Raw genomic sequence first — 20,220 nt, 5'->3', positions numbered from 1 at the left:
CACATCAATTGGGATTTCTATTTCTAACTTTATATTTTTTGGAGTTCTTATTTTGCGGTCTTTTGGAATAATTTTCCACTGTCCACCTTTGATTACACTGTGAATCAATAGTGATAATTCTCTACACTCCAGGCAGGAATTAAGATGATTTGTCCAACTATTTCTCACATGTGACCTTGACAGTAATTCAGGTCTCATTCTGAGATTCTGCTTTTTAACTGCGTTATTGATATCCCCTTTCTCATATTCCCCACCCCAGCCTCCCAAAAAAAAATAAAGAATCTGCACCCATCTCAGTAACACCCTTTCCTTGGCAATAAGATGGCATCACACAAAATGTGCAATTTGTGACATCATTTGCAGAATCTGTGACTGTTCCCCTGACAACTGAACTCTCTAAGTTTACTGTATTACTAGGGTTTGATGCACATTTATGTGCATCACGTACCTCACAGCACATGCATTTGCTTTGGTCTGTATCATCACATGGTGTTATCAACCCATCACTGAGTGTCAAAGGGGAGTGTTTTGCAGATGCCCTCCCAACCTTCACCTTTCAGATTTTCAGTTCACACTTTTATACCCCTCCACTTTTGATGACCTTTCATGGAGACGAATGTTTCACACACATTGTCTTAGTGTCCAGTCTCGGAATGAGTTCACCTCCAACCTTCCTCATTTTCTCCCACTCATCTGATCTCTTTTTTTCCTCTCTCTCACTGACTTATTAAGCTTACCCCCTGAAAATACATGTACTCCGTCCACTTTAAAATGAAGGCTTTTGAGATAAATATAGTTCTACCGCCTTGCAGAATTTATTTGTGATTGAACAACTGTAATTTTCCCAATACATCACCTTATTATAGGAAAAAAATATCCCACAGCTCTGGTTAAGAGTATTATTAAACAACCACCACTCTAAATCAAAGAAAAGGCCTGCTGAATTTAAGGAGTTGAATTGCTTGATCCATATTATGAGAAACTAAACAGATTTGCTCACGTAATATACTGGTCACGTAAACTAAATGGTACTGAATTGTGAATGACAATATTTTGCAAGCTGCTCCCAGCTCATCATTTCCTTCTGTGGTCTACAAGCCCTCTACTAATCTGTACCATCACTCTCGTACTTTTGAGATTGCTAACTGATCTACCAACTGACCTCTCTGTAAATGTGGTACTTTATGCTGTATTTTACTGTGCTTAGCATGAGATGTCTGCTTGTAAAACAACCTCTATAATTGCATTTTTGATAGATATGGAAATCCACGCTGCTGAAGATCCAACTGCGCTGGGTAGGTCACGTCTCCAGAATGAAGGACCATCGCCTTCCCAAGATCGTGTTCTATGGCGAGCTCTCCACTGGCCACCGTGATAGAGGTGCACCAAAGAAGAGGTACAAGGACTGCCTAAAGAAATCTCTTGGTGCCTGCCCCATTGATCACCGCCAGTGGGCTGATCTCGCCTCAAACCGTGCATCTTGGCGCCTCACAGTTCAGCGGGCAGCAACCTCCTTGGAAGAAGACCGCAGAGCCCACCTCACTGACAAAAGACAAAGGAGGAAAAACCCAACACCCAACCCCAACCCACCAATTTTCCCCTGCAACCGTGTCTGCCTGTCCCGCATCGGACTTGTCAGCCACAAACGAGCCTGCAGCTGACGTGGACATTTACCCCTCCATAAATCTTCGTCCGCGAAGGCAAGCCAAAGAAAAAGATATGGTAATGAATTTATTTGTTTAAGCATAGACTGCTATTAATTTCCTGTTAATAGTAGAAAGCAGAAGTAGTCATCACTGAGCTCAGGGAAGGATCATACTAATAGCCAAACTCAAATTCATGAAAAATAAAGACTAATGTTGGTTAAGTAAATAAATATCAAAAACAAGACAACTTTAAGATACCATGATTTTGATACTTATTGGGTGAATCAACATTAGTCTTTATTTTATTTACAAGGATGAATGCCAATATTGGTCCTCACCTCCTGACATTGCTTTGCCCCGAAGTATATTGTGAATTGAAAGTGAGAATTGCAGCCATGGCCTTTGTGAGAAGGTATCAAGAACATGCAGCAAGTTCTCATCTCTTTTGGCAGCAGACCACCAGTCAAATTTCCAATCAGAGGTGGTCTTTCTCAAATGTGAAGATTTGCATCCTGTGCCTCACCTGGATTTGAACTCATGAAATGGTAATGAAATACAGGTCTGTCAATTAGTATTGGCTTGTCATCTTAATAGTGTTTTATTGATAATAAAGAAATTAGCATAGCCACTTAGTTTTCCAATTTTTTAAAAATAAAAATTGGTGCTATACTGAGGCCACCAACTTTTACCAATGAATCATGTAGTTTGTTTAGTTGCAAATTCAGCCCCAGCCAGTCCAGTGAGAGAGAGAAAGAGAGAGAGAATGGTGAATTATTATTGCTATGTAAATTATTAAATTTTAACTTTTCTGATAACCCAGGTGGCAACAGCTCCACTAAAAATAGAGTAGTACAGTGAGCTGGGAGCTGGTTAGGAAAATGTGGCTTCAAAAATTTGGTTCCATTTTATAATACAAGTTTTATGCTGCACCTCACTCAAAATATTAAGATCCAATTATGCATTTAGAATCTGAATCAAAAATAAATCAATCAGTTGTTTGCAACAACATAAACATTTGCTTATCTTTGACGTGCTGCATGCTATCTTGGTAAAATGAATGAATGTAATGAAGGAACTAAATGTTTTAATATTATTTTATACATTTACTGTTATTATATTTACTAAATATATTTTCATTTTTCACAACAGTTCGGGTCAACCTTGAACACCAAACAACTAATACAATGGTGCAATAGAATCAGACAGCAAATCATAGCCTGTATTTGAACAAAATGAAACCTCCACATATGAACATTTTTTTTGGCTGTTTCCATGGCAGAATCCAGTTCTTCAACAGTAGTCTGATTAATGTGAGTGCAGAGATTTAAACTTGCGTACATACAGCACGGTAACAGGTCCTTTTGGTCCACGAGCCCATGTCGTCTAATCTACACCCAATTGACCTACAACTGCTGGTACATTTTGAACAGTGGGGGGGAAACTGAGCCCCCGGAACTAAAACCCATGCAGACACAAGGAGAGAATGTACAAACATATTACATATAGCATGGGATTTGATGGTCCAATTATTTCAAAACAACATTAGGGGATCTTTGTGAAGTTGTGGAACCAGAGTGGGCAGACTGTGAATATAGAGTTCTCTCAAGTTCTCTGAACAAGTATCTTTCACGTCTCTCTGCTAGATGAGTTGATTAAGTAACTTTCTCTAACTGAAAACTGTCAATAAACTAGTTCACATGACATAGACTTTGGGCATTGAGGGTAGATGAGATTAATTTTACCACGTGAGCCATAGGATGGGCTCTCGAAGGGACACTGGTATTGGGCATTCAGTGGCGTTTTAAGAGAAATTATTGCAATTGTTGAAAACATTCATGATCCACAGGCAGATGAACTCCAGAAACACAAAATGTCAGTTTAAATAAATATTATTTATAATTGTGGACAAAAAATCTGCATGAGATATTAAAATGAATGTAATTAGCTTGCTCAGCTAATCTAATAATATTTCCAGCTCAGATGAAGTCATTCATCTAAGATTTGACAATGTATTTAATTGATTGATTTCTGAATGGAATATCATGAATGAAACATGAATTAATTTATCACTAATTATTTTAATTTTTAGCATGTAAATGAATGTAGAATGCATCTTTCATCCTAGATAATCCCATCTTTAAATCAAATTCAACTTGATGATCTCTTGACATGCAAGTCATCAAACCCCTTCCAGTTACTTTCTTGGAACATAATTGTAGATTAGATGCATCCTTCTCATGTTGAGAGAAGCTGTTAGTTTGAAACTGCTCTATCTTTGCTCTTTTCTATGCAGCCAGCCTTCCTAGTAATTTCTCATCATGCCTGTACAGGGCAACAATAATCCAGGTTGTAAAAACATGATAATTATGCAGTGTGAAACATTTACAAGAGCATTGCAGGTGGACGGAAAGAAGGCTGGGAAGATGAACTAAGTCATTTTTCTTTGCATAAAATGGGCATGAGTTTGATGGGCTAGGTGGCTTCCTTCCGTCTGCACTCCATCCACAAATTCACTAATAAACAGGAGGACACCGAAAGGTGTGGTGGAACAAAGTGACTCTGGAACGTATATTCTCAGATGGTTAAAGGAAGCAGCAGGGCTGGTGTTGGACAAGGCATGATATTTTATTAGCTGGACCTAGACTTTGTTCAAGGACAGGGTACGTCAATAGTTGGACCTCAGTTGCCCAGTCTGATTACCACTTTCAAAGGAACAGAGGGATTTCGCTGGAGAGGCTCCACTTTGTTCTCCCTCAAACACCATCTGATTCTGCCACTCTCTCTTTCCCGCTAGGAAAGAGACATAGAGACATCTTCTTCCCAAGGCCATTGAGAACCGCCGAAGGATCAAAGGAGCTGCTCACATTGACCATCCTAGACTCTCATATTCTTGAAACAAGATTCATTTATTTATTGGTATGGATGAATACTGGTCCTGCATGTGTACTGATCGTCTGTGTATGTGTTCTGTTTGGTTTATACACCTCGGGTTGTACTTGTACAAGCAGATGGCAATAAACTGGACTCTGCGAGGAAAACCCTCGCGAGCACCTGGAAAACGTGCAAACTCCACACGGGCAGCGCCAGAGAGGAGATTTCTGGAGGCGTGAGCTCCCGAATTTTCTTGGGCAATGCTCTCGCCCGGAGCGAGACAAGCGTCTAACAGAACAAGAGCAGGAAAATAAACCGCCCAAGGGCAGGTTCAGGTTCACGCTGTCTTTTCACCTCTCCTGCAGTTTAGTGGGAGGAGCCCGTTCGTATTTGCCCCTGGAAAATAAATCGCCGTTCAGTTTCAGGCTGTTCACCAGTAGCTCTTCCCGCATTCCAGCCTTCAACTCAGCCACCTCCTCACGGCTAGTTCCATTTGCGGTTCCAGCTTGTGCGCTCCATCCGAATCAACCCCAATGCGCCCCGAGTAGAGCGTGTGCGGCCACAACCGCTCGGAAAGGGGACGCTGCTCAATGGCAGCCGTCAGCCCGTTCTTGCTCTGCACTTTGAATGCAATCGTCTCAGCCGATCGATCATTAAGTGCACAATTAAAATGCGAGTGTCCGTGTTCCTGAGCGTAATTGGAAGGTTAAGCTTGGAGCAGAGCCCTGTTAGGACTGATGCCATCACGACTGATGAGTGGGAAAGCGGGGTTAACTAGAAGTGAACGCGCGTTGGGGGAGAACAGAGAGAGGCGGAACTGCTCGATTTCTCCATCTATTTCCATCCGCCGAGTTCCTCGGCATCCTTGACTGGTGAGAGTCCCAAGTGCCCACGTTCAAAGTTTAATTCGTGGATTTGTAGACCATGAAGTTGAAATTGGTCCAAGTAAACTTTCATCTTTGACATTGTTGGGGGGTGGGGGGACTGGACCGACCCCCCCCCCCTTCAACACCGAAGAATTTTTAAACATCGGAGACTTCAGAATTACGACTTGAATGGAATTATTTTAAATAAATACTTTATTAGCATTTCCTCTGTCATTTCCCTCTTCAGACTTGATACATGAACTATTTGCCTCGTTTATTCGGCGTGATGTCACGTCTGAAAACAGATGGCCTCTAAATTGCAGCGATCTGTGGGGATTCCACTGGTGGGGGGGGGGGTTACTCAGTTTTCAACATGATCTGTCAGCGCCTTGACTATAAGCGGAATAACGTGTGCGACATTTCAAACCAGACTCAGCGCAGTAGCTTCAACCTTCCTGCCAGCTCCATTCTTATAATGGGTGACTTGTTCCGGCCTCTCCACTTTTCACTAGTGTTCAACGTCGCCGACAGTCCAGCGCTCAACACCTGGGCAACTTGAACAGGACCAACAAAACGAGCAGTTACCACATTTCAGCTGTAAAAACAGCTTCTGTGTAATTATTTCTGTCACGTTTTCACAAATGTTGCATCACTGTTTTCAGTTGAATTTCGTTTGTTTTGAGGGTGCAATGCATACTTAATTTATGAAAATAACTTTTTTGTTCCCCTCCCTTTTTCCCCAAGCGTCCGCACTGAACATGGGGAGCTACACAAAACGGCAAACTCCACATAAATTGATCTAAAGATCGTTTTGATCCCGTAGAAAATGTCTAAAGTGAATGGTTACAACGTCTCTCCTGTATAATTCAATAGAATTAAAATACATAATCCCTTGTATTAATTGAAACACCCTTTATCTTCCCATATTATTTACCTTTTGCGCAATTATGTCGAAGATTTGGCCTTGACACCAACCAATTTCGTTTAGATATAATGGATCGTGTAAAGGCCAAATCTTCGACATAATTGCACAAAAGGTAAATAATGAGACACGAAAGGGTATCAAATCGATATCTGTTATTTAGCATCCGTTTTATTCCGACTGAAGTGCCTTTCCACGGGTCGTTAAAGAAGAACTCCAACAAAGGCTTTGTGATTGTCCACTCCGGACAGCGTTGTGGGTTCAGAACGGTTTGGTTTGCAGGTGCAGTTACCGCGTAAAGTGCATCACATGAGGAAGAAAGACACCAAAAATGGCTTAAAATTAATTGACTTAAGCAGAACAAAGATATTTAGCCCAAGTCCGAGTAATTAGCAGACCAAAATAAACAAAGTCTTCACTCAAGCAAGCTGGGGCGTCTCTGGATCCGAGGAGCGAGCACAAAATATTGGTTTCGGAATGTTCCGACTGAATTTAAACCATCAGTGAGGGGGGGGGGGGTGGTGGGGGAATGGAAGGAAATTATTGTCCATTAAAAGATGTGCATCACTGTATTGGAAAAAAAGTGTTCGGAGCCCGTTGCAACCCCGATTATTTCTGGTGGATTCATCGCCGTTGGCGAACATAGAAAGGGGTCGGGGTGGTGAAGGATGTATTCAAAGGCGCCGTGTAGTGGGGTTGAAGGAGCTACGGGCGGGCTTGTTCTTGCATTCAACTTCTCTGCCCAGCTAAATAAGGGCCGGGCTTGAACAAGCGATAAACACGTTCATTATGGAACGATTTTAACTTGCATTTGAATCAGCAATAAATATAAAATTCAACACCCTTTCTCCATTATCCAATCGTCTCCACATAGATTTAAAAGCTCTAAAACCCGCAGTCTTTCGGCTAAAGAGAAATAAATAGCAATGACCAGCAGTTCCTATTTTCATTCTACACTTGCTTTGTGTTTGATAAAGTTAAATGACCTTAGTTTTAGGGAGACATTCACGAGCCTGAAAGGATGTGGGCGGATGTAATGGCAATCACTTGTATGAATAGCATCTGCCAAGACATCACGTTCTCAAATTAGCGACTTAATTATGAAAAATAAACGAGGATTGCAAATTAAGGTAATAATGAAATAATAACGAAGACTTATTAACTAATGATCTTCACATAATATTAGAATATTTTGCGCCCGTTTATTCAACAGACGTTTTATCGAGGTCGATTTGCACAGTTACCCAAATCTTTCCCTTCAATGGAAAGTTTCAGCCATCTATTCACCACTAAATTCCAGGCAAAGACCAATTTCTCTTGGTAACGTGCTGTGAATGCAACCTGAAATTGGTAGACAGCGATCCTCTTGTCTGAAAACTCTATAGTGCTTGATCTTTTAATGTAGAGTTAACACGACGTTCTCGTTGATACCAATTCAACATCTGAAGAGCTGTCGCATGTTCTCGGCACATTATCGGTTACTTTTCTCGAAGAACATGAACTAGAAAGGTGCGCTTTGATGGGAAGTCTGACACAAGGGATTGTTGACAGTTTCTCACAGTACCAGGCCACAGCAGAAGAAAACAAATAGTGTAGTCACCAAAATGTGAGATCTGCTTGTCGCGAAACAGCGCTATTATCGCTGATAATACTTTACATCTGATCATTTTTCTGCCCCCTTTTCAGGGGCATGGAAATCCCATGAGTGTCCCAGAGTATTTTTAAGCTGACAATGCAGTTGAACTCGAAGCACTTCAATTATAAAGCACTGACAAAAGAATCTACTTACTGATGGCTATTGCACTCGCGTCGTTGGATGGTGCATTACCGCAGCTCCATTCCAAGTTGTATTACAAGGCACCGCTTCAAGGTCAGTTAAAAGGCTCCACGTACACAATTCTCTACCTCGGGACATTTAAACTCATTATGTTTACAATCCCTTTGCCTTTTTTTTTGGAGGATGACACTGCCTAGAAATAAATACTTGTTCCACTTTCACCCTGACACAACAGCTTTCATTGTTGAGAGCCTATAAAGAAACGACAGGTTTCATGCAGTAAAATTAGTCATGAAACGCAGAAACAACACGAGCTTCAGCGAGAAGATTATTTACCGTGACGTGCTTGTAAGGAAAAAATTAGAATACGTCGGTGAAAATAACTTCCAATTGCCCTACTGCAATTCTAAAGACATTTCTCCTCAAAAATGTTTTTAGCATGGAACACCTTAGTAGAAGGACACCGACTAATTACAACAAATAGAAACGCTATTGCTCATAGAAAAAGAATATAAATAAACGCTAAACATCTTTTAAAAAGCTCTCTCCTTGCGTGTTTTGTGACTTGATGTCGACAATAGAATGAAATGTTCGGATTTACCCGAATTGACGACCCTTTGGCAAAATCTCATAAACGCTGCGGCGAGAGATCACGAGCACGTTGGGATGAAACTTGTGCAAAAATAATAACATTTAAAACTAAGCCCGACTGTGCTGTTCAGTCAATAACAAACTTTTTTGTTTCAAGGAGGACGTAGCTCTCCCAATGACTAACCTCTTGCATTTTGAACTAAGCAGCCGCAGATTTGAAGACCCGTCGGCGCACAATGACTCTGTTCTACCTAAAAGCAGTTGTGATCTTTCTAATATTGAAAGATGCACATTAGATTACAACACAATTACCTACACGTTTATCTAATTCAAATATTTATTAGATTTATTTTTATGACTATATATATATTCTGTGAAGCCCGACATCGGTCTTGTTGTAAGCTGCTTCTTTTTAATCCCATCACTTCAAATATCACAGTCTGTGAACAAATGTGAGGACACACACTCATTTGCATGAACATAACGTAGGTTCTAAATGAATGGTAAATTCTGACAGGAAGGGAGAAATGTCAGTAATGGATCACCCTTAACCAACGTCTGTCAGGAAGGACTGTTTCTCCACCCAAAAGTCAAATTCCACTGCTCCTTTTGCAGGAACTTTCGGAGACCATATTACTAGTGTCGGAATGACGGTAAATCCAAACAGATATATTGCAACCTTTACTTTTATAACCCGAATCAAGGATAAATATAATTAGCGACAATTTCATTCAGTGACCGGATCTGCCGCATTCCTGTTAATAACACCTTACTGAAACACAAAGAGGAGCACGGGATAGACCAGGCTGATGGGGTCGGAGTCAAGAGGTGGGAAGGTGGAACATAAATACAGCACCAGTATCAATTCATCTTTCTAAGTTCATCCACGGACTTTGCCAATAATTTACCTAAACAAACGAACAACCATAGAAAATTAAATCGTGGGGGGGGGGGGGGGGGGGGGGGTCAGAAATAGAAAACCATAATCTCCGGAGTTAAGTTTGAATTTTGTTCCGTTCAAAGTTAGACTCTGCTTTAAAATTAAACTCGATGTCCGCAATCCGTATTTCGGGTATTAAGGGGAAATACGCTGTGGACACAAATGGAAGGTGCATCTTTATTTCCATCTGTTCTCGCAAGTTCAATAAAATTATTCGGTAAACGTGGCGATCGAGACTTCGGAAACCTGGTCATAAAACAGATTATCTACTCTCCTTGTCATGCATGTCATATCTTAGGCGTCGTCTCCCTACATTCAATTAAACCTTTATACAATTGATTGATCGACTTTAATTTGTTAAAAACAATTTATACCACTTTAGCCAAGTTGTCTGTATCCGTGCTTTTATACAGGAATTCTATCAAAAGTTATATTCCACTATATTCGACCAAAAATTGATCAGGTTGATTCTATTCTTCGCACTTGGGAGCCAAATACATGTGTGTGCTGTGTTTAATAAACCATTCTGGCCAACGGGGTTATGTTATGCTCTCATAAATCATTAAGGAGACAACGTATGATTTCAGATCAATCGTTTCTCCACCGCGAGTCGCAGGAAGATTCTGCTCGGACCTTGCATCGAAATGTCAGCTGTTGATGGGAAGAGCGAAAACGGGCTTTTTCAGTGCACGAAAATACTCAAGAGACTCAGCTGGTCACGCAGCATCAATAGAAAGTTTTTTTAAAAAAAGGCAGTGGACGATTGGGGCCTGAGCCCTTTATTAGGGAGGCAGCCACAGGCTATTTTCTTAATAGCTTAACCAAAATATTCACATCCATTTTTTATGGTGAATTTCTGGCCCAGACCAATCTCAGAAACTCTATGAGGATATATTTAACGCAAGGGAAGTTAAAGTATGATCTGAAATGGGGGGTGGGGGGTCAGCAGCTCCACGGAGTGTTCAACCCTCCAATTGAACTCACTTAGAAAAGTTTGCACGTTTCCACAAGTTTCACATTTAAGAATGAGATTGGAGACATTATGTTCCCAATGAAACATCCGCCGCCGAAGAGCAAGTGTTCTCAGCCCACTCGCTCCTTGAGGGATCAACCTGATTTTTTTTTGGGGTTGCTTTCAATCGATAAGGGAATTCATTTGCCCGGCGTCACGGGGTTCAATGAAATGACGAGGAGAAGCGAATCTCGTTCTCTTCCTCTTTCTGGAATTAGAAATGCTGAGTAATATTTTGGATTTGAAACCTATTAAACGCTTCCCAACAAATTGCCCACCCTATTTTGCTAAATGAGACTTCCCCTCTGTGGTAATTGCTATATCCCTCTTCAGGGTCTCTCGACAGCCAAAGACACTGATTTTCGAATGATTTTTTCAGTGTGAGAAAAAAATATATATAAAAGGACGCTTTTACCCAAACTACAAACTCGCAGCCGAAGCAAGACACCCAAGTTGGAAATGCAGACGAGTTTATTACATTCAAAGCCTTTATATGAACGCACATCGCCACCGCTCCGTGCTTTGGAAGGTCGGACACACTCGTGATTTGCTAAACACGTTGGATATGTTTCACCTGCACTCGTAACGCTCCACCATTCTGGGCACCGCATCACCCTCCCGGAGGCGGGGGCCGATCCTCTGGGATCCCGGGAAGCCAGGCTAGCGGGATGGGGGAAGGCGGAAAGAGGCATCTCGAAGCACACAGATGCTCGCACGTTTATTGAACAGGAATTCTACAGGCAAAAGTGCACGCCCAGAACATTAGGCAGGAAAAACAACTTGCTTTATTCTATCAAGCCGCTTTCTAGCTCACCCATCAAGACCACAACAGCACAGAGAACAACTCGTCCCGCACACTTCACTTCCAAAGGGCTGAGACCGCAGTGTTTGGTGGTGGTTTCTTCGCCGAGAGGAGATACACTGTCCACATGCCCCGTGTTCCTGATCCCTGGGCTGTGGGGGACATTTTCCAAACATTCAGGACCATTGCTGTCTTATCTGTTTGGAAAAGTCAATTCGTTTGCTCCCTCTCTCACCACCTTACGATGGAGCTGCTGTGGCCTGGTGCGGGAACAGAGGGAAATAGCTGGGCACGCTTGAGCACCGAGTTCAAACACAACCTGTGCCCTCTCCTTTCCTGCCCTCCGACCCCACCTCTCTACGGCTATGCTCTAAATTTGGACGACTTCGTTACAACGGGGAATGGTGGTGATCATCTCTGAAGGAATGGTACAAACAATGGCAGAACAGCGAGGCCAAGAGGCCGCTTCCCTCCTTAATTTTCATCTTCCGCCTCCTCGTCGCTATCTTTCATGGTGATACCCTGGAGGCCTCCGCTCTCCGACACCGATACCGTGGCTTCTTCTACCGTCAGACGCGACTGAACGGTTTCATATGTTTTACAGTTCAGTGTCCCTTCGAGAACTCCCTGCAGCCTGAAGTCTCGGTACGATTTCTAAAGCAAGGAAAGATATTTTCAAATTACACGTTTGTTTTATGCTTCAGAACAACACCTGCAGGGACATGAAAAGAAAACATTGTAGGTCCCCTGAACAACCCGTCGCAATGCAAACAGTGACTTTGAAATGAATTTGATTTTACAGAGCACAGAGAGCCAGTTGCATGGCCAGACGTACTTGCTTTCGGATGTTGTTTAAAGTTGTCAGACATTTAAGATCCCAGGCCACTGTTTGGAAGAACAATCGGGGTCCTCGGAGGCATCCTCTAGTGGTTCTCAACTTTTTTCTTTCCACTCACCTACCACTTTAAGTGTTCCTTGTACCATTGGTGCAGGGTGATAGGTGAGTGGAATGAAAAAGGTTGAAAACCACTGTTTTAATCGTACACTGTTTCATCACTCCAAAGGAAATGGGCCAATTACATTTTTTCTCAAGCAAAATATTTCAGTAACAATGGGGTCTACAGCAGTGATTCTCAACCTTCCCTTCCCACTCACCTACCACCTTAAGCAATCCCTTACTCATCACAGAGCACCGATGGCATCAGGATTACTTAAGGTGGTAGGTGAATGGAAAGAAAAAGGTTGAGAACCACTGTCTAATCAGTGTTGACCCTTCAGTCAGTGTAGTTCTCTGGTGCTCTCCTGAGCTTGTTATTCACATTTTTTTTTGGGGGGGGGGGGATTTTACTGGTCGTGGGTCTAATACAAAACTGTAACTTACAAATTTTTTAACTTCCTGGTCCTCTGACATGAAAGTGCTATAGGTACTTTAACCCTGCCCATCTGACCATCGCTCTCAGTGAGAGAAGCAACATCAGTGGGACTGTCTGCCACTCACTGCCACTGTGCAACAGGTGATCATGGGTAACATGGGAGGGGCTCCAAAATCCACACACAAAGAAGCAAATATAGATCATGGAACATTACACACAGTGCAGGCCAGGCACCCACTACCCTCTGTGTAAAAAAAAAACTTACTGCTGACATCTCCCCTAAACTTTCCTCCCCTCATACAGACATCCTCAGGTGTTTGTTAAGTCTTGGCCTGGGATAAAGGTGCTGCCCTGTCCACCTTTTTCCACTGGCAATCCAGTTAATTGGCCATGCAGTGTCCCAGGATAGGCAGCCATTTTTTGCTGTTTCCACTGGGCCACCTTTAACCCGGACACTGACTGCTTTTCCACACAACACAACTCATCCCCAGGGATCAGAGAGTGGATGGAAGTTGTCTTTTTTTCTACTGGTTTATTCAGCACACTGGCATCAGCTGATGCTGGGGATGTAAGTAGGGGTTGAGGCCATAAATCCCCTGTGTGACTTGATGTCATTTAACGCCAGTGAGCTGATTGTGTTCTTTTTCCATTGGACCCTTAACCAGTTGATTTCCCATTAATTCCTGGGACAAGGTGCCAGTGGGAAAAGGCTTATGACTCTCTTCATCCTGTAGATCTCTGTCGTCATCTGAGAGTAGGCAAAAGTAATGTGGGGAGGGGGCGGAGAGGAGAGAGAAAAAGAACTGATGATCAACCAAATATCTCAGCCTGGTGGGCAATTCTGATGATCTCAGTATAACAGAATGGTAATGTTGTGAATAATAAATCCATGTTTTGACCTTAACTACTGTATATACTGTACATGTCTGTTAAAGGGCATTTATTGATCTCCAAGTGAGCTAATGATAGTTCTTATGACGAATGACTAAATGACATTCACTAGTTAGGTTGACATGTGAAGGTATTAATAGTTCCTGTTGCAAAAGGAGGGACTAAACCAAGTCCGTGTGGCTGCAGGCCATGGGGGGACCTCTCTTTTGCTTTTCTTTCTCTGACTGTAAGAGGTTCTTCAGGCAATTTCTGCCAGACGGCGAACCTGTTTGCCTTACAGCAGACAAAAACCAATTTTGTGTAATATGACACTGTTTTATTACAGGACAACTAATTGAATGTTGTTGAACTGAATGTTGAAGTCTTGTGTTTCGACTGAGGACACAGGAGCTTGGAACAGGGAGTTCTCCTGATGAGATTAGAATAAGATAGAATAATGGGGAAATGGTACTGAGGAAGAGAGTTTAGAAGACATGAAATAGAGAAAAGAGATGGAAATCGATGAAGTGGGAAATGAAAAAGGGAGAAAGTTGGATGGTTGGGAAAGTGAAGGAGAAAGCTGTATTTAAACAGTGAAGGGGAGAATAGAAGGGAAAGAGTGTGCATGGGGGCCAGGAGGAGAGATAGACATCCTAAGATATCTGTTTTCAAACCTGAAGCCAAAAATATTTGTAAGTCTTCTGAGGTTAAAATGACCATTTGCTTTGGAGTGAAAGAGAAGACCAATGAGGTAGCTTGGTTCCTGTTGGGTTGCTCTGGAACCAAGCAAGTTGCTCCTCCTTCCACTGCTGAATTCACTTTCTGACGTATTGTGCTCATTCTCCTTGTGCCATGGACCAAAGGTGTGTGGGGGGGGGGGGGGGGGGGGGGGTGGAAAAAGTATATTTTGCTTTTACAAATTGCAAATTTTATTCATTTATTCATTTAGAAATTATAACCAAGATGAGTCACACAGAAGGCTGAATGGTTACTAGTAAATAACATTAACGATTAATTGTAATGCATTGGGTTGGTTTGAATCAAGGTGATGGATCACTGTCAAATAACATGTCCAGGGGTTTCAAAAGGAGGGTATATTTTTTTTTCTTTGATGTCAAGTTGGTATAAGTTGCTCAAGACTCGTACATTTAATTTTCTAATCATAAATGATCAAAATAAGAATTTTGAAATAAGGGAGACAAAAATGGCCGTGTTGCTGGAGCCATTGCGATGGCAATGCTGGTGTTGGGATGGATGCAGGAGAGTGGAGACACAAAGCTACTCTAAAAGGTTTAATTGGCTGGCAGCTTCATATAGACATGAAACAGTTTGTTAGAGGAGCTGACAGCGTTTTTAAACTAAAATTTTACAACCACGTATCTATGCCCAAGATGGCAGCACCTGTACTCAGCAGGAGCACAAAAGATAGCAGAGTCCGGGGGAGTGGCAGACCAGCACGCATCAGAACCGGGGATAACATACCCTGTTGAGGAAGAGAAACAGAGGAGACAACCCTACAGGGGTGGTGGCCATGGGAGAGCACCAGTGCGGGGCTCAGTGGCTGAGGGACCCACGGGGCACGGGGTGCGGGCATCTTGTGGTCAGGGGACTGCATGGGTTGTGGGCTGCTGGAAATGAGCTCTTGGGAACCAGGTATCGCAGCCTGGATTTGAGAGGATGCTGAATGCAAGAAGGGCTCCCAAATGGCTTTGGGGACTGAAAGCTTCCTGATCATGTCGGAGATTTGCATCTGGATCTCAGGTTGCCGATGGATCGAACAGGACTCTGTGCAGCTGTAGAGGCTACGAGAATGCTAGAGGCAAATCCACGGACTCGGCGACTCTGAAGGGACTCTTTTGCTTCTCTTTCTCTCAACGTGTAAGGGGCACCAGGTGTCACTAATGGCGACTCTTTGTTTGCCTTAGGGCAGCCAGAAGGCAATTTCATGTATTATTACATACTATGTACGATTACATGACCAAAAAAAATCTTGAACTAATAGTTGTCATACATACCTCCAAGCTGAGCAATACCTCTTACTGGCAGAATTACCGTTGTGATATTATGGATTTGTTTATGGATTTATCCTCTATGTTCTCTATCCATTGAATTTAATAGATCACAGATATTTTTGTATGCAGGGTTACATAATTAATTTGTATTTTTCACCTGTCTTTCAATTATAATGATATTATCTTCTGATGAACTGAGCAGCCAATTGGGATGACTCGCCTGTTTCCCCGCAGATGTTTCAATAGCCTTAGTTTTAAATTCCTATTTTCAATTAAATAACTGCACTTTACAAGACAATGGAACCATAACTTAATCATGAAAACAAAAAGTGCAATCTATGATACATGTAGTACTGCAAATTGCAACATCAACCGCGTTATTAGTAATTCTTCACATTCCCCTTTTAAATTAATTTTACTGTTACTGTCCTTTTTAAAAACCATGTTAAACACATCTTTTCACTACGTTCAGACATAAAAGATGACAATGTCAAGCTAGCTAAGATATATTATTGCATCAGATATAATGTTGCAGAGATGAAACTGGGCAACAAAATGAATGCTTGTGGTGGTTTACCACAATAGAGATAATGCCTATTTCTTGGCAAGTCTGACAAATAATTTTACACGTTAACCCGAATTGCAATGGCACAATTGAACAAGTCAAACTGACATTAGAAAGTCACAATAACGTTAGTAGAGCAACAGAGCACAAGATCATAAGAAATAGAAATTGGAGAAGACCATTCTGTCCCTTATACCTGCTCTTCCATCCAATCAGATCACGATGCTCCTTAACCTCAGCAACCTTTTCTTGCATTAACCCACTACCTCTTGCTTTCCCTTAATATCCAAACATCTATTAATCCCTGGTTTGAATACAGCAGTCAGTGATTCTCTGCAGGCTCTTTGTGGAGTATTTCAGAGATTCACAACTCTTTAACTGAAGGCTAACTCTTTACTTTGGGACTGTGACCTCTGATTCTAGGCACAGAAACCAAGGAAATCATCATATCTACATGTAACCATGAGGGTCAGCTGGTCCATTCAAGCCTGTTTTGCCATTCTATAAAATCTTGGGTGATCTGGCCACAGACTTGGCTCCATTTAGGCACCTTTCCCCACAACCCTTAATTTTTCTAATCTTCAGAAACATATCCATCTGTGTCAATGAGGTAGCCTCTATTACTTCCTCGGGCAGAGGATTCCACAGATTTACTACTCACTGGGAGAAGCAGTTTCTCTTTATCTGTTTTAAATCTACATCCCTAAGTCCCCTGGTTCTAGTCTCACGTACGAGTGGAAATAACCTTACATTTAAATTAAATTAACATGGTAACAAGCCCTTTGGCCCACGAGCCCATGCCATCCCATTAACCTACAATGCCCGGTACATCTTGAAAGGTGGAGACCTCAGGGAAAACCCACGCAGACACGGGGAGAAGATACAAACTTCCTACAGACAGCATGGGTTTCAAAACCAAGTCCTGATCGCTGGCGCTGAAAAAGGCTAACCCCCACGCTAACTGTGCCACCCTTAGCAACCCTCTGCTTCTATCTCAGCTAATCTTTTTAGAATTTTATGTTTTCATAATATTCCCCCTCAACCTTCTTTATTCCAATGAGTATAATCTCGGGGTATACAATCTCTCCCCACATGTTAACTGCAGTACTCCAAATGCTGCCTCATCAGTTCCCTCCACAACTGCTGATCCTCCCTGTTCTTGAATTCAACCCATCCTGCAGTGAAAGTATATGTCCCATTTACCTTCTTAATTACATGGTGCATTTGCAAACAATCCTTTCATGATTCATACACCACTCAAATAACAGTCTGATCATCTATTTTTCTTTCAAAAGTGGATAACTTCACAATTACTGACATTATATTCTATCTGCCCCTTCACTTAAACTATCCATATCGCTGCAGAGCCCCTGTGTCCAATTTGCTTTTCCAATCAATTTAATGCCATCAGCAAATTTAGATATTAATCTTTTGCTTTCAATTGCAAGGTTGCATTTATCGTGCTAAATCATTTCACGCTGCAAAATTACTTTAATGAAAAATAAGGAAGACGCTACTGATACCTTTACTATTTTAATGAGTGTTTTCAGTTGGTAGAGATGGAGTTGTTGATCCATTCGGTCTGTCAGCCAGATACAGATGACTTTCATTGAAGCGGCATACCATTCCTGGGGAAACAAACATACATTTTTATAGTAATGAAAGTGAAAAACATCATGAATCCCAATGTAACCACACACAAGTTATGACTCGTTGCATCACCAAACAGATTATTCTTTATGTACTACACACTCCATCCCACAGAGCAGATAGAAAATAATCTGACAGCAACTCAATTCAAAACAGTCAAATGACAGTCTTAGTTAAGAGTGAGTCATCTTGGAAAAGAAATTAATGATACACTTAATTAAAAATGAATATATACATCCAGATTTAGATTTGACCTCAGTCCCTTTTGTTTTGAAAATGCTGATGGGTTAAACCGATTCATCCAATGACCAAGGCCAATGTGACCAGCAGGAAAGGCAAACTACATTTGTTTGACTAGATCATTTTGGCTTCAACTCATCACTAGATCTAGATCCAACAAGTCATCAGGTTTGCAGATAATAAGAGAAGTAGTTGGACTCATCAGCAATAATGGTGAGTTGTACGACAGAGATGAGGTATAAAATCTTGTGAAATGGTGTGAGAATAACAACTTGAGTCTCAACGTGGGCAAGACCAAGGGGGATGATGGTGAACTTCAGGAGGACCAGGGATGATCACCTTCCAGTACACATGATTAGCTCAGGAGTAGAAAGAGTAGAGAGCACAAGTACCTTGGAATCCACTTATGAAGCAACCTATTATAGACACACATCTCCTCATTGGTCAGGAAGGTGGAACAATGACTGCACTTCCAGAGAAGGCGGAGGCAGGCAAGGCTGCCAATCACCAACCTGTCAACTTTCTATAGGAGGTCCCGGTCTGATGCCTCACAGGTTGCTGTAGAGTATCAGATTGGAGGTCAATCCACAGGACCACAAGGACAGCAGATAGTATCACCAGGGTCTCCCTCTCCCATTGACGTGATTTACCTGTATCTTTATCTAAAGAGGGCTCACAAAATCAGTGAGGACTCCTACCACTCGCATGCAGCATCTTCTAGCTACTCCCGTTAGAAAAGAGGTACAGGAGTATCAGCGGCAGAACCACCAGGCTGAGAAACAGCTTCTTCCCACAGGCAGTGAGACTGCTGAACGATTGATGAACTGCTTGTCCATGACACTACCATTTATTTAACAATACCATTTATTTATTTTAATATTTGTTTATTCAAATTGCATCATTTATGTGTTTGCAGTTCTTTGCATCGAGGACCAGAGAACGTTGTTTCGTTGGGTTGTACTTGTACATTTGAATGATAAAGAAAACTTGAACTAAACTTGAAGCTCACCATTATTTTGAATTCTAAACAATTTTCATTTCAATTTATTAATGAACAAGTTCAATTTAATTTTAAAAAATAAAACTGCAATCCCGCACACTATATCATAACAGACTAAGATGGAACATTCTGGTGCTTTCCAAGACAAATTCAAGGTGGGGTCCACAGCAGACGACACAGGATAAGGATTTTGAAAGTCTTTCAGTGATATCTAAAACTAGAAAACAATGTGGAATAAAGGTAATTAGGAATGGCATTGGAAGTAATTACATATCTCTTCTTTGATATTCAGTATCACCAGGTTCTCAAAATATCCAATCACCTTTTCCAACCCATACATGCAGAAATCTCACAGGTCATCACAAGAAACAATAGAATGTTGGATGTGCTTTTTTAAATGTGGACCACCAAACCCCGACCCTACCTTGAACCATTATCCTTTTTAACGAAGCTATCAAAATAATACTGGAGTAACATTTACAATGTAAAAATCATTTCACGTCATCGACTGGGTAGGTAGGTTTGCAGATGATATGAAGGTTTGAGGAGTTGTGGACGGAACTGAAGGTTGTCGAAGGTTACAACAGAATATAGACAGGATGCAGAGTTGGGCAGAAAACTAGCAGATGGAGTTTAATCTAGATAAATGTGAAAAGATGCATTTTGGAAGGACAAACCAGAAGGTTGACTACAGAGTTAATGGGCGGTAACTTAAGATGGTGGATGGACAGAGAGACCTTGGGGTGCAAATCCGTACATCCCTCAAGGTCACCGCACAAGCTTTAGCTCAGTGGTTACTTCAAAACAATTGCTTATTGTCCTTAACTAGTGGCGAGTTTGTGACTGGTCAACCATAGGCTCTGACTAGTGTTTAAAAAAAAGAAAAAAAGGTTGCTGCACAGGTTGATAGGATAGTTAAGAAGGCCTATGGGATGCTGGGTTTCATTAATGGGGAATTGAGTTCAGGAATAGAGAGGTCACATTGCAAATCTACATAACTCTGGTGAGACCACACTTAGAATATTCTGATCAGTTCTGGTCACCTCATTATAGGAAGGATGTGGAAGCTGTGGAGAGGGTGGA

At 41.7% G+C, this 20,220-nt stretch overlaps 1 protein-coding gene across 2 annotated transcripts in view; it reads right to left on the bottom strand.

The window, feature by feature from the left end:
- Positions 1-11,094: 11,094 nt before the first annotated feature.
- Positions 11,095-20,220, bottom strand: part of cadps2 (Ca++-dependent secretion activator 2) — a 533,161-nt gene continuing 524,035 nt past the window's right edge. For both annotated transcript variants that reach the window (XM_069903385.1, XM_069903386.1), the window contains 2 exons: positions 17,771-17,875; positions 11,095-12,081 (listed from right to left, as the gene is read on the bottom strand). In XM_069903385.1, coding sequence (XP_069759486.1) covers positions 11,902-12,081; positions 17,771-17,875 — 285 coding nt within the window. In that variant the 3' untranslated portion in view covers positions 11,095-11,901. The remainder of the gene's footprint in view (positions 12,082-17,770; positions 17,876-20,220) is intronic.

The sequence above is a fragment of the Narcine bancroftii genome, chromosome 11 (genome assembly GCF_036971445.1).
Source record: "Narcine bancroftii isolate sNarBan1 chromosome 11, sNarBan1.hap1, whole genome shotgun sequence".
NCBI lineage: Eukaryota > Metazoa > Chordata > Chondrichthyes > Torpediniformes > Narcinidae > Narcine > Narcine bancroftii.
Note: the sequence above shows the minus strand (reverse complement) of the source record. Positions and strands in the feature narration are given on the sequence as shown.